This window comes from Oryx dammah, unplaced genomic scaffold (genome assembly GCF_014754425.2).
Source record: "Oryx dammah isolate SB20612 unplaced genomic scaffold, SCBI_Odam_1.1 HiC_scaffold_23, whole genome shotgun sequence".
Classification (NCBI taxonomy): Eukaryota; Metazoa; Chordata; class Mammalia; order Artiodactyla; family Bovidae; genus Oryx; species Oryx dammah.
The window spans coordinates 15,630,920-15,646,841 of record NW_024070207.1 but is presented as its reverse complement, the minus strand read 5'-3'; the positions used below and the strand labels follow the sequence as shown (position 1 = coordinate 15,646,841).

Below are 15,922 nucleotides of genomic sequence, written 5' to 3'. Positions count from 1 at the left end.
TTTGATTCCCTTTTATCATACTGGGCAGCTGTTGCTTACTTGCTTTTTTTGTGTGTATGATGAAAGAAATGTCCTTTACTGAGAAAAATTATGTCTGTCTTTTGTATTAAAGAACATCTGAGAGTTACTTTGTCCTGCCCAATTGATTGAGGGCTCTCAGACTGGAAATTAGCCAGAGGTTGGTATGGGCCTCTCATCCAACTGAAAGAGTTCTCTTGTACTTTTGAGTATCCTCTCCAGCCTCTCTCTCTGTAGGACCAATGACCAAGTGTCAAGTCTCCTTTGGAGACTTTCACTATGGAAATTATTTTTCAAATTACACAAACTACTGGGTAGTTTTGTATCCCGTCCCCACTCTGCACCACCTATAGATGTTCACGTGGTTTTATGAAAGGTTGGTTTTTTGTTGTTAGTTAGTTATCTGAATTAAGCACTGTGTGGGGGAGGACATGCATTTGTATAAGAAATATGGAGTTTTTCTTCCTCAACGTTCTCTTTTTGAGCTCTTGGGACTTTAACAGGAACATGCAGAGATTTCCCCTCTTGGTGTTAATATCAACTCCCTCAGGGAGAAAAGGAAGAAAATATTAAATAGTGTGTCTTTTGTTTATAAGTAATCTTAACCACTTGTATTTGCACAGGTACTGATACTATTGTCAGAGCTCCCTTTCCTAGAGTAGATTGTGGGTATTAACTTGAAGTTGAAAAGTAATTCTATTAAGCCAAACGAGAGACATACTCAGTTAGTGATTGATCTGGGTATAAACCTTTGTTTTCTTCACCCTCCTGATCATAGCAAAAGAGAAAACCAACTGTTTGAGTTAATACCAGCTAGTTAGTATGTTGATTATTTATATGGATGTTTGATTTGCAACTTCATTGGGATGTCTAGAGTAAAAATTTTGTTTGAATGTTATTCTTATAATCATATGGAAGTAGTACCGAGTACTACTGGATGGAAAAAAAAACTGAAGCATAATATGATGCCCAGTCGTGTTGAAATGTAAGTAGACAGTATCAGTTACTGGAGAGCTTTATTTTACTGTTCCAAGTATTCAGATGGTAAGACGTTTTCTCCTGCATTTTCCAAAATAGACTAACCCTCAATTATAAATGGATCCTAAACCTTCACAGTGTATATATCTTGAAGGATGTCACAAGACTATCTCTTTATTCATTGAAGGAAGATGAAAATTATCTCTCATTTCTACTTAGACCAGTGCTATATTTGAATTTGGAAAGAGCCATGTATTGTTTAAAGAAAATAGTTCATTTTTAATGAGAAAATAGCTGGGTGCCTGTGGGCATTGAGGTTGGGGTTAACCAGTCAGATTGACCCACTAGTTTCCTGTAGTCAGACTTTGTCTCTGAACTTGGCTTCTAACCTGACTATGGGAGAAGAGGTAGAAATAAAACCATTAACATCATGACTCCTGCTCCCTGTCATTAAAAAAATTTAATTGTATATATATATGTATTTTATTGAGATATAATTAACATATAACATTGTATAAGTTTAAGATGTACAATGGGTTGCTTTGATATATTTATATATTATACTGATTACTACCTTAGTATTGGCTAACAACTATCATATGTTAACTATCATTTCTTTTTTTGTGACAAGAACATTTGAAATCTAATCTCTTAGAAATTTTGAAGTATGTAATATACTATTGTTGATCATAATTACTATGCTGTGCATTATAGATCTCCAGAACTTATTCAACATTTTAGTTGCAAGTTTGTATCTTTTAACAGCATCTCCCCCATTCCTCTGCCACCCCACTCAGCCTCTGATAACCAGCCTTCTAGTCTGTTTCTTTGAGTTTGACTTTTTAAGATTCCATATAAGTGATATAATACAATATTTGTCTTTCTTTGACTTAATCTAATTATAATGTCTCAGGGTCCATCCATGTTGTTGAAAATGGCAGGATTTCCTTCTTTTTCATGACTGAATAATACCTCCATTGTGTGTGTGTGTCTGTGTGTGTGTGCACGCATATCACATCTTCTTTATCCATTCATCCCTTAGCAGACACTTAGGTTTTTTCCATATCTTGGCTAGTGTGAATAATGCTTCACTAAACATGGGAAGGCATTGAAGAGATCTTTGTTATCATGTTTTCATTTCCTTTGCATATATAAGCAGAGATGGGAATGCTGGATCATGTGATAGTTGTAGTTTAAATTTTTGAGAAACCTCCATACTGTTTTCCGTAGTGCCTGCATCAGTTTGCATTCCCACCAACAGTGCACAAGAGGTCCCTTTTTCTCCACATCCTCACCAACACTCATTATCTCTTGTCTTTTTGGTGACAGCCATTCTAACAGATGTGAGGTGATAACTCAGTGTAGTTTTGATTTGCATTTCCCTGATGATTAGTGATATTGAGTACCTTTTTATGTACCTTATTGACCATTTTCTTTGGGAAAATGTCTATTCAGTCCTCTGCTTGTTTCTTAATCTGCCCTTTTCCCATAGGGTTTTGACTACTGTTTCTTAGAGCCAGGCTCAGTTACTTTTGTAAGACCCCAATAGTACTATTCTAGTCATTTCTTGTTTTTCCTTTGGTACCTGGCTTATCATGAACTAAGGTGCACAGGTAATGTGAAAAAGCAGATGGGTTTCTTTTTAAGAAGGATCTTTTCTTATGTCACCACACACATAAATATTGTCTCTTATTGCAGATTCAAATCCAGAAAGATATACGGGTTCTTCTTAAGAAAAAAAGAGAAAATCTGTAAGTATTTGTCCTTTAAAAATTCTAAATTTGCAATCTTGTCAGCTTTCGGAGAAAGTTCAGTGACCAAACTAATAGACATTTTTCCTCTCTTTATATTGGAAAAGCCCTGCTAATATTTATGTATTAAAAAGGCAGCTTCTAAGATTTAAAACATCTGTCACTCATTTATGAATGGGGAAGTGATAATTAAAGTCTAAAAATAATCTTTTTTTTTTTTAAACCAAAAAGTGGAGTTACGATTGGAGTTCCACTTCTGACTCCTGAGGCAGTGTGTCTCTGAAAAGTTATTTAGTTTCCCTTTGCCTCAATTTCTTCATCTATAAAATGAGCTTAATAGTAAGTGTCCATATTGATGAAGTTGAATCTGTAGTAGTGTATACTTTCTCCAATAAATTGAAGCTTAATTTTAGTTATTATTTCTTAAAGTGATTTAAATATATTTCTAATCTTCAAAAATCTAAGCATCAGTGCTGTCCTTCATGGAACACCTACTCTAGACTATAATATAGAATGAAAGAAATAAAACAGAGCACCTAAAATTATAATTTTGGTGTTTGAGCCTTGGACCTTGAAAATTACCTAGTTCAGGAGTTCCCAAACATTTACTTTTAGGCAGTACCCTGATCAGTGAAGACTTTTTACTGGTCCATGGTGAAGTGAGGGAAATAAGCCCTACAGGCCATGAGATTTTTAAAGCTGAACTTTTTCCATTTGAAAAATTGCTGCTTATTATAAGTTATATCCTTCTAATTTTGAGGAGTTAGACCTGTTCTGTATTTTATGAAATGATGGTGATAGTACATGATAGGTTTTTGTTTTTTATGATCACGCTTGGTCAAAAAAAAAAAAAAATTGACAGTTGTGTCATTGCCCTCACCATCATTCTTTGTTTATAAAACTTTTACTTGTCTATGATATCTTAAAATCTGAATCCAACTTTCTCATGTAGATGAGGAAATAGACAAGAGGTAGTTTAATTTGTTCCAGGTAGTGCAGCTCGTCAAGCTGCTGAGCCAGGACCAAAGCCCTGTATAAAATGCTGTCTCTCTTGTATTTCTGGTCTTCTAAGAATTGCTCTCATTATAATAGATTATGAAACTGAAACAGAAGAAATAGTAGTTTTTATGTGCTCATAATTATTTTTGAATTCCAAGTATAAAGAAATTCAAAAGACTTAATGTGCTTGTATAGCGAAGATTGCTACAGTTGACTGATTAGGCTGCATTAGAAAAATCTTGAACATGAACAAAGATTTTCATCAACAGACCAAAATTAGTTGTCTCCGAATTCAGCTACACAGGCAGTGTGCTATCCCATGATTGACAAAGAAGATAAGGTAACAGGTTTAGTGTTTCTTTTGGGAAATAGACCATAGTGCAATTGTATGGGCTGTAGGATTCAGGCTCCTATAGTTATTTATACACAGAGAATCTATTTCCTGTTTCTTTTTCCCTCTCCACCCCCACTTCACATGTCCCACACACATAAAAATTTATTGTAATTGGCCTGCAGCCCACGTAGATGTGTAAGAGAAAGAACTACCAAGGTGAAGAGCAGGAGTTTCCAGAAGCTTTAGCAAGAGTATCTGGCCAGTTTAGGAGTCAACAAACACTTTGGAGAGAGTTCTTCAATTGGCATAGTGCCTTGCCTCTCCCAAAGTACACTTCAAAATAGAAATACCTAATTCCCTTATCTCACTCACGTTCATGAAGCTTGCATGGGTCAGGTGAACAAATGAACATGAAGAGAGAACAGAATGGAAAATATTCCTTATCCCTAACATGGAGACATTACCTCTCGGAGTACTTTTCCATGGCTTCTTGTATTTGACTTCGTGTGGCATCCTTCTTTAGTTAAGAATTCTTTAATTTCTCAAATGTCAGGTACACCCATAATTCAGTGTAAATAATTTAACTATGTATTGCACTAATAATAATGTTAATAATAAAAATACATATTGAATTTTTTCATTGTCTTTGGAATATCCATGCTCTTTTCTTTACTAGTGCTAATATTTGAGTTAACTGAATGGCTATAAGATTTCAGTCTTCAACAGATTTATCAGTCACTGAACTCTTTTATTAATCTCAGCTATAAGATATATTTGCTACTGAAGAGCAAAGCAAGGTTTTGTTGTTTTGTTTTGTTTGTTATTTGCCACAGTACAGTTTCACATTATGGTGGCCTGGTAGCTGAATCATAGTGACTTATTTAGCCATTTTGTAAGAAGTGGTTTAAGACTACCTTGCTGCATAACTTTTTAACAGCGCGAGTACTGGGAAACAACATTCATAGAGAACCAATCTATTAAACTGGTGCTTCCTCTAGCAAAGGCCAGAGGATAGGGCATGTAGCCAAAAAAGATGTAAGTTGCAAAATTCTCCTTGTAACACAAAGGCTGTGGGAAATAGCACTGCAGGTTAACAGATTTTTTTTTAACCTGTGCTCAGGGTTGGCAGCTCACAGCTGTGTTGATTTATTATAATTAGTAGATAAGATGATAGGAGACAGATGTGTAACAAATAGCAAAGATAATAGTCTGTATATTTCTCATTCAGATAACACATTTATAACTGAGTTAATTTGTCAGATATGTAATCTGATTGTTTTTAATTAACTTATGTTAAGATCATAAAGAAAAAAATACCCAGTACACGGAAGACTTTACAGACAAAAAGTCTACACCATGCATGATGGCCGTTTAATGTAGTAGCAGGGTTTTGTCTAGAGGGACCTGTAGCACATCCTCTTTAGCAGCAGCTGTAGGGATTGGGGTTGTCGTTGTCTGCTTCCCTTCTACAGCACTGAACCCTTTATATTTCTCTCTGAACACATAACTCCTAGAACTTAGTTTCTCTCCCATTTTTCATGATGTCTGATAAAGTTGGATTATAACATCATATCTTGTTGGCAGGTGCCACTTCTAGCATGATATATCCTCAAAATTCCTTATATGTAAGCTTTGGATTACATTATATCCAACCCACTCTCAACTTTGGAAAGCTTTAAAAAATCAAGTGTATTTTTTAAAATAAAAATCAAGTGTGTTTCAATCACTTAAAATGAGGAAGATAAATGTACCTGTACTCAGTGTGTGTGAAGTGTGTAGGCACAACATTGTATGAGACTCCCACATTTCAACACATGACATCTCCTTATTTCAACATATGTAGATAGGATCCCAATTATATATCCTGTGACCTAGAAAAAGCATTATCTGATGCATGCTGGGCATGTTCTTAACGCATTATGGGAGGGAATGCATGCTCGAGCAAGAAAGGGCATTTTCAACATGGCAGCTGAGGTGCTTTCTTTGCTGGGGAAAGCTGGGAAGAGACTAGCAGGATGGCGACTTCAGAAGTTAATGTCCATCCAGGTGATGAAACAAACAGGTTTGGTTCATCTTGTTAGAGATGTTACCAAAGATCATTCATAGCTGACTCTTCTAGTCAAACTAGCTAGGCAGGCGTACAGTGTGTGGTATAGAACGTCTGTCTAGTCACCCTAGGTGTTTGCTTTTCTTTTGCTTTTTTTTCAGCTTTCAAATGTAGTTATTATAATTACTGTATACTTCAGAAGTTTGACTGCATAAGCTATTTTGTATTGATTAGATTGACTTACCAACTTTGAGTCACATGAGACTTACATAGAGCAGACAGATATATATTTCACATGATTATTCAGTCCTACAAACTGTCTGAAAGCAAAAGATCGTACTAGCTACTCTTACTGCCTTTTATTTTCTTAAAATATTAACATTTTAAAAGTTTTAATATTGAAATATAAGGTTAATTATGTTGTAATGTAGTGCCTATGAGGTTTGATTTCATTAACCAAAGCTTTTCTTCAATGTGTATATAACCTTTCTCCTATATGTTTTAAAATCACTTGAAACTTTTTAATAGTGTGTGAAAGAAAATAGGAATTTTTAAAAAAGCACTCCACCGCTTTACAAAAGTCTTGTTGATGCAATATCTATGTCGAAGTATGATCTTTTAAAGTGCAACAGGTATGCATATCTGTTTTAATCTCTTGGAATTTTTATACTTCTTTTCTGATTTAATGTTTAGTGGATATAGGCTTATCCTTTGCAGAAGGCAAATTATCTCTTTATTTGGTATCTAAATTACTCTTAACTGATGTGTGGTTTGAGAATGTGATTTCTTAAAGTAGCACTGACAGTTAATCATTGATTATCACATTGCTATCTCTTACATTTTCATAAGGAAATATATCAAGGACAGATGAAGTATATTTGTCTCTACCACGTGTCTCAACTTGGTAGATGCATGGATCCTTGCTTGGTTTAGACTGTTTTCTAAAACTTTTGGAAAAAAAATATCTTGGCATTGATTTTAGTTTATTATATTTTCTCTTTCTTAAATGGGTGTTGTGTCACATGCTACTGGGAAAGATGATGATTTCTTTTAAATTCAGCCTTTAATCAGTATGTCACATTTGTTTACATTGTGTGCTGGAGCTTCATGTATTACTAATGCTTTTTGTGTTTAACCTAACTGTCTCAGAGCGTTTGAAGTAACTGGAATGAAATACTTCATTAAACTTGGCCTCAAAACAAGAAGCAAATTAAAATTACACCTGATTTTCACTTATACTTCTAGGACGTACTGGGCAGCTTAAGAGCTCCCTGCCCCGCCCCCACTGCTATAAAAATGCCTTAAACTGTAGGACAGATCAGTGCTCAAAGTTGTCATCAGGATTTTTTCATACACAAAGTTTGTCACTCTTACCTATTTAAATTATACCAGTATGACCCAGGTCACAGACAGTACAGCTAAAAGCATGGACTTTAAAATCCAGTAGACCTGGATCAGAATCCCTACTTAACTGTGTTATCTTGGTCAAATGATCTGTCTGAGACTGTTATATCATCAGTTATAAGTTGTATTCCTAGGGTAATTAGTTCAAAGAGTGTTTCTGAAGGATTAAAATAAATAGTGTATCTAAAGGACTGAGCGCAGTCCTAGCCCATAGTACAGGCTCAATAAGTGGTTATTAATCTGATTCTCGGGCTTCCCAGGTGGCTCATTGGTAAAGAATCCCCCTGCCAATGCAGGAGATGCAAGAGATGCAAGTTCAATCCCTGCGTCAGGAAGATACCCTGGAGGAGGGCATGGCAACCCACTCCAGTATTCTTGCCTGGAGAATCCCATGGACAGAGAAGCCTAGCAGGCTGCAGTCCATGGGGTCACTGAAGAGTTGTACACAACTGAGTGAGCATGCAATCCGATTCCCAAATGGAATGCTGAACATCAACAGGAATGATTCACTATCCCCTGACTGAAGCTGACACCCTGCCCTTTCCAGCTGCAATTCAAGTGCATCATTTGATTTTAAGGAAGTGCAACTCAGAGTTCATGTCCTCCTGGTGAGACAGCAGTATCCCTCTTCATACATGGCAGGACAGCATTTTGAAAGGCATCCGTGAAAAGGCACATGATACAAATTCTATAATCCTCTTGCTTTTGTAACAACTTGTCTTTTTCCTCTGTGGAAAAGGCAGTTTGTCCAGTTTCATGTTTTCTATCAAGCAACTAAACACATGTTCAAGTTAATTACCAGGGATTTTAAGAGTATACCATTTCCTGGAGTGTTGGCCTGGACAAGTGATTTTGTAAAACGATGACTAAGATTGGTTGTCTTCTGGCTATTGCCCTTAACATCCATTTTTACTTTATAGTTTCAGAGCAATCCCATCTCCATTCTTATTTCAGTCAACAAGTTTATTGAACACTTAGTACACAAAGGTACAAGTGTAGGAAGATTCAGCAGCGAACAATAAACTCTGCCTGACGAAACCTTTATGTTCTAATGGAGGCCTTGAAAATAAACATGAAAGATAAAGCATATGAAGTAGTAGTATTAAGTACTAAGAGAAATCAAAATGGGCTGTGATTTTGGAGTGACTGGAGAAGGCCTTGGGCTTCCCAGGTGGCTCTGTGGTAAAGAATCCACCTGCAATGTAGGAGACGCAAGAGACCTGAGTTTGATCCCTGGGTCAGGAAGATCCCCTGGAAAGAGGGTATGGCAACCCATTCCAGTATTCCTGCCTGGGAAATCCCATGACTGGAGCCTGGCGAGCTATAGTCCATAGCGTCACAGAGTTGGACACGACTTAGCAACTGAGCATGGAGAAGGCCTTACTGAGGGGGTGATATTTGAATAAAGGCAAAAAGGAGATGAGAAAATAAGCTGGGCAGGTATCTTGGAAGAACATTCCAGGCAGAGAGAATAGCGTGTACAAGATCCCTGAGGCATGGTCATGCTTGTTGTGTCCCAGAAACATCAAGGAACAAGTGGCATGGTAGCAGAAGGAGATGGACAGTGTCGCAGATGAAGGCGGAAACTTGAGGTGGGGGACAGGTCCCTTCTCATAGATCAGAGTAAGGACTCTGTTTTTTTCTGAATGAGTCACATGGGGATTCTTTGAAAGGTTTTGAGTAGAGGAATGGCATGATCTAGCTTACAGTTGAACTAGAGTGCTCTGGCTGATGAGTTTAGAATTCGTTATAAAGGTGGAAGCAGGAAGCTTACATTGGCTATTGCAGTTCTCCAGGTGAGAGGAGATAGTGGCTTGAGCCAGGTTGATATGTGTGGAGATGGTGAGAAGTAGTCAAACTTGGTATCTGTTTTGTGAGTAGAGCTGGTAGGATTTGCTGATGAATTGGCTGTGAAATTGTGAGAAAGAGAGGGGAATGAAAGTGAACCTGAATGAAGGCTTTTGGTTAAAGCAACTGGAGCTACAGAGACGGGCAAGACTGAGTGGGCTATTTGTGGAAGGATGATCAGCAGCTCAATTTCCTATTAATACATATGTATTAAATAAGGATGTAACTGATATCTAAATGGATTTGTTGAGGAAGCAGTTGGATATACAAACCTAGTGCTTAAGGGAGACTTCCAGGCTTAGAGAAACTTTGGTATCATCACCATATATATGCTGTTTAAAGCTATGAGCCTAAATGAGATCACCTTGGGAGTGAGCTTAGATAAAGAAAAGGTTCAAGGACTGAACACTACAGCATTGAGAGGTCCGGGAGATGGGGAAGAAGCAGCAATGAAGATGGAGAAGGAATGGTCAGGGAAGTTGGAAGAAAACCTCAAGAATGGGTTCTCCTGGAAGCCAAGTGAAGAAGTTTCCAGCAGGAAAAGAGGGGTCAACTGGGCTAAAGGCTGGTGGTGGGTCAAGGGTGGGTTGAGGCCTGAGCTTTAATTGACCTTGGGATCTGACAACATGTAAGTCATTGGTGACCTTGAGCAAAGCAATTTTGTGGAGCAGCAGGAAGAAACCTAAGCTTAGTGGGGTCAAAAGAAAATGGGAGATAACCGGGTGACAGGGCATAGGGACAACTCTTTAAAGGAGTCTTACAGAGAAGGAGAGGATTTCCTACATGGCGCTAGTGGTAAAGAACCCACCTGCCAGTGCTGGAGACCTAAGAGACACAGGTTCGATCCCTGGGTTGGGAAGATTCCCTGGAGAAGGGCCCGGCAACCCACTCCATTCTTGCCTGGAGAATCCCATGGACAGAGGAGCCTGGTGGACTATAGTCCAAACAGTCAGACATGACTGAAGTGACTTAGCACACACACAGAGAAGAAGAAATGGAACCATAGGCAGAGAATAAGGTAAGAGAGAGGGAATGGTTTTTAAGATGAAAGAAATCACAGCCTGTTAGGATGTGGGTGGGACCAGTTCGAGGCAGGAAAAGGAAGAGTCAATAGAGCAGTGGGATGTGGGAGCCTGGTAGGCTGCTGTCTATGGGGTCGCACAGAGTCGGACACGACTGAAGTGACTTAGCAGCAGCAGCAGCAGCAAGGTCTTTCTAGTCTAGACAGGGGCTTCATGCATGAGTGAAGGGGTCGGCCTTGGCTGGTCGCATCACCAGCCCATCTCTAGTCACAGGAGAGAGGAGAGATGTGGCCACAGATGCAAATAGTTGCAGAGACACTGGTGGGAGTCTGTGGACGTTCTCTTCAGATGGTTTCCGTTTCCTCAGCCAAATGGTAAGCCAAGTCAGCAGCTGAGGTTGAGGACAGTGAAGGAGACTCGGTGGCCTGAAGAGAGAAAACAAAGCATGAACCCCAGGAGAGCAAGCCTGTGGATGGCCTAGGGTAGGGCAGCATGGCTTCTCTGCAGCTTCAAGGGTCCATTTGAGGGAGCAGCCATGGATATAAAGGGGGGTGTTCGGCTCTGTTGGGTGTTTCTCCAGCCAAATTCAACTGCGTGGGGAAGGGTGCAGATGAGGTGGTAAACTGGATTTAACCAGGTCGTGGTTTAGCCGAGTGAGTACACCGAAGTGGGAGAGGGGCAAGAGGGTTGAGAGTGTATTCCAGGGACCAATACTACACACCCATGGAAGGTGAAGCTGGATCAGACAGAGGACTTTTCCCAACAGTGCCATGAAGTAGATAACAAACACAAGCAGTATTCCCGATTACACATGATGCTGCTGGTACAGAGCTTTTACATGAGAGGTCATATGCCTTGTCCAGAGTCACATTTAAGAGCAGATACTGAGTTGAGAAGCCAGATTTCCTTTGATTAGGGTGTTTACCACCCAACCTATCATTAGGCTTTCTCCTAATATAATAGCAGGGTGTTTAATCTTGAGTTACCAAATCATTATACACATGTGTCTCTTATAGTGACATTCTAGTAGCATTGACTCTGAAATAATATGACTTAGATCACAAAAGGGAACCAGCACTTTAAAAGCAGAAAGCTCGAAAGTGTCTGCTATGTTGCTTGCTGTTTTCTGATACATCCTGCAGTTCTGCTGCCAGCCATTCCCTAGTCCATGAGGACCATCCTCATTTCCCAGTCTTTGTCCTCTCCCTTTGAAAACATCCGCATCCTTTACACCAACCCAGAATACTGTGCTTTTTTTGTGAAACCTTCGTAGATGGTTCTCCTTCCTCCTTCATCTCTCCCCTGCCCCTGCTTCCCAAACTGGGTGTAATCTGATCCCTTTTTTGAATACCTTTTGTTCTTGCTTCTCTGATGGGATCTATCATAGTCTACTGTATATGTTTGTGAACTCATCTCCCTGCCCCCTACCATACATATGGACATGCAGGTGTGCATGCAAAGGATTGAGAGCATGTTTTACTCATCTTTGTATTATGTGCTCAAAACATACATAGTAGGTGTTCAAATTTTTAAAAAAAAATTAATCAGCAGACTGTGTGTAATGCTGGAAAATTTTTGATAAAGAAGGATTTTTACATGATAGGCCAAAGTGGGCAGAGGCTGGCTGGGAGTGGGGGGGGTGCTTGAAAGAGCACCAAACTTGGGGACAGACCTTGGATACAATTTGCACTGTCACTCATTCACTTCCCTTGGAGATGAAAGATCAGACAGCATCAGTGGCTCAAATACTCAGCTGAAATGGAGGTTCCATGGAGTCCCTTCAGGTGCTTACACAGCTTCCCCAACTGAAGCAACTCTGTCTGTTTCTTTTATCTATACTTGTGTTTCCATGTCCATATAAGATTTTATTCAAATGAGTGACCCATACCCACATCATGCCCCCAGCCTCAGCACCACCAGAAAAAATTAGAAAACTTCTAGACTAAATGATCTCTCTTTACCTCAGTGTTCTTTGAGCCTTGTGGGGTGTGTGTGTGTGTGTAGATGTTTCCTTACCTCTAAGACTTAAGGGAAATCTGTGTAAAAAATTAAGTGTATATAACAATACAGTTGACTGAAAAGCATACAGTGCAGTTTAAATCCAGCTAGTTTATAATATTTTCAAAAGCTGTCTTCTGCTTCTTCAGCCCCATTTTTCAAATGAGAATGAAGTGATACTCCGCACTTAGGGGGATTCTATCAGTCTAAAGACTTTTGTTTGTCTTCTGGTATTGTCCCTGAGAATTTATGTATTGAAATAAGTATTTATTTTGAATTAATTTCCTTTCAGTACTTCTTTATATTATCAGTAAGGAATTATTTTTAAAACTGTGTGTGTAAGTGGACTATCATCTCTGAGTACCCTTTAAGGTTTATAAAGGAGTATTATAAAATATTTGTTATAATAAAGAGGTGCTGGGTTTGATAGGATTGAGAACTGCTAGTCTGTGCTGCATACTTAGATGCTTAGATGTTTAAAAATGATGGCATAATCAAGGATCAGAATGAGTGGTAGACATTTCTAATGATGTGGGAAATTAGGAAAAGGAGAGATTATCACAGATTTGGGTAGTCATGGAATGTTTGAGGAGAAGAGGATTGTTAGAGGGGATCTTGCATACTGAGGATCAGGCACTATGATAGACCCTTGGTGTGTTCTATCTTGAAAAAAAAAAAGATGACGAGACTTGTCAGAGAGATGGAGAAAGCAATTCTAGGTATATTGTTGTTTAGTAACTCAATTGTGTCTGGCTCTTTGTGACCCCATGGACTGTAGCCCTCTAGGCTCCTCTGTCCATGGGATTTCCCAGGCAAGAATACTGGAGCAGGTAGTTGATCCCTTCTCCAGGGGATGTTCCCAACCCAGGGATCAAACACATCTGCTGCATTGGCAGGCAGATTCTTTCCACTGAGCCACCAGGGAAGCCCTTTTCTAGGTATAGTAACGTATAAAGTTAAGGTTGCAAGGGCCCCAGGAAATTGTAAGGGTGGTGTCAACCTTTGGTGTTCATGGATGGATTCAGGGAATTCAGGAATTCCGTGAATTTGAGTATACCATTTTGCATATCTCTCTGAGGAGAACTGAGGAGTTCTCATTGAATTCTGAAAGTGGTCCATCACCCCTAGGAAATTAAGGCCTACTGATCTAGCCAAATCTTATGCTCAGAGGCTTTGCCCAAGGTTACACAGCTAGTCAGTGACAGAGATGGGGCCTGAATCGCGGGTCATTTCATCTGTAGTTTCTTGCTCATTTCACCACGCTCAGTTGAACAACATGAATAAAAGCAGAGCAGGTTTAAGGATTATGTTACCATTTTATAGTAATTGGCGTAAAAAGGCACAACTGGCTTGGGGTCAGTAGTCGATTTTCATAGGAGTTGCAGAAGGATGCACTTTACTTTGGCTCCTCAAAGTGAGCTAATACTTTACTTTTTTCTAGTTGAAATATACTGCTACTCACCAAAATAGCTTTCTCAACTGAAGGCAAGCTTCTGGAGAAAGATTATTCTCCATGAGGCTGTTTCTGCAGTTCCTTTCCAATTGGCAGTGTTTTTCTGACCTGCAGTGGCCTCCAGTTTCCTGCCAAATCAAATGAAAACTACTTCGCCTGATTTGTCAGATCATGTATTACTGTGGCCTGTACTGCTGTGGCGAGTACTTTGTGCCACAGTCAGGCGAGTGTCTTTATTATTCGCACTCATTCCTCTCCTCGAGTCTTTTCATTCCTCTCTTCATGTGGTTCCCCAGCCCAGAATGACCTCTGTCCTTTTCCTTTGTTTCCAGATCCCCAACATAAGGTCCAGCTTAAGTCTAATCTCCACAAAGCTTCCCTTTGTAACTGTGGACCATTTTGCACTTGCTCTGAACTGCTATCACATTAATTGCTTGCACTGCGCACCACAGGACTTAGGTATTTCTACAGACTCTTCATTGGAAAGAAGGTCTAGTGGTCACTTTGGGAATGGGGTTCCAGGAAGTCCAGGTGGGACTCAGGGCACCCCCAATCCCTGCTTCAGCCAGAGCAATTCTACTTTAGTGTTTACTTCACTTTAGTGTTTACAGATGGGAAGTCTTCACTAGTGTTTATTTGATGAAATGGGTTAGCTGCCCCTTTCTCCTGCAAACAAAGTTTGAAAAACACTGGATCTATCTTGTATACTGATGACCTCATAACTGTTAACTCATAATAAGCAGGAGCCAGGAGACTTACACTGCCTTGGACTTAATACTGCCACTCCCGGGCAACTGGTGCAATCTGAGCACAAAACAGACATGTAGGAAATGATTTTATGATTATATTAGTCCAATTTGGGGGATAGGCGATAATGAATAGCATTACTAAAAAATTATCTTAGTGAAGAACTCAGAATATTTCTGGGTTGATCATTGAGAAATAAACCAAAATTGGTGGGTTTATTTCCCCTCTTTTGAAAAAGTCAAATACTATTTAAAGTTGTTCAGTTTACATATGCATATTGAAGAGAAACCTCAGTATTGGCATTCTCTACTCTCCTAAAATTTAGTCAGACTTAAATATCACATGCATGTGCTTTAGTTGCTATAGTGTTATACAACTGACTTGTAGAGTCACGTGCAGTATACCAGATAACCTACAAAAATTACATGTAAAATTTATGGCCATAATGATTAAAACTGGAAAATACCAGTCTTTCAGACCAGTTATTTCCGCTTTCTCGTATCAAATCAATGATAGAAACTAATAAAAACCTGGGTATTTAAATCAATGGTGCTATCAACTTGTTAATACTCTCTTGTTTTTGTTTTGTTTTCCCTGCTCTCTGCCTGGTTCATTGTCTTCACCTGCAGGTGTACTTTGTTGTCGGCTTCCAAAGATTACTAACTCTTTCTGTATCATTAAAATTGAACTGCCTTGACTATTCTGCTACTCTTACTGCTGCTCCCATTATTGCCTTCTTCAGCAAAATCAGGCTTTCTGAAGCCAAAGAATAACAAGAAATAAACACCATTTTAGAAGCCTTGCCACCATGAAACTTAAGCAAAGTGTGCTCACCATTATTTTGCTGCCTATCCACCTGTTAATAACAATATACAGTGCCCTTATATTTATTCCATGGTATTTTCTTACCAATGCTAAGAAGAAAAACGCTATGGCAAAGAGAATAAAAGCTAAGCCCACCTCAGACAAACCTGGAAGTCCATATCGTTCTGTCACGCACTTCGACTCGCTAGCTGTCATAGACATCCCCGGAGCAGACACCCTGGATAAATTATTCGATCATGCTGTCTCCAAGTTTGGGAAGAAGGAGAGCCTGGGAACCAGGGAAGTCCTAAGTGAAGAAAATGAAATGCAGCCAAATGGAAAGGTTTTTAAGAAGGTAAAGCATTTTGGGGCTTTCTGTTTTTTTTTAAGGGGAAGGTACACTTGACTATAAATCAAGTGCATTTAAAACACGCCAACATTTCATTACAGTGCCTGTAACTAATTCTCCAAAGGTGTTCCTAGTGTCTGTATATGCACTTAAGGGCAATTTTGAGTTCT

At 39.1% G+C, this 15,922-nt stretch overlaps 1 protein-coding gene across 2 annotated transcripts in view; it reads left to right on the top strand.

Annotated features, from left to right (window-relative positions):
• ACSL4 (acyl-CoA synthetase long chain family member 4) overlaps nt 1–15,922 on the top strand; it is a 77,694-nt gene that overhangs the window by 25,811 nt on the left and 35,961 nt on the right. Inside the window, exons 2-3 of one of the 2 annotated variants that reach the window (XM_040265067.1) lie at nt 2,695–2,747; nt 15,519–15,758. In XM_040265067.1, the coding sequence (XP_040121001.1) occupies nt 15,531–15,758 (228 nt within the window). In that variant the 5' untranslated portion in view covers nt 2,695–2,747; nt 15,519–15,530. Of the gene's footprint in view, nt 1–2,694; nt 2,748–15,341; nt 15,759–15,922 lie in introns of those variants that run through there. The other variant, XM_040265065.1, reaches the window with a different exon arrangement.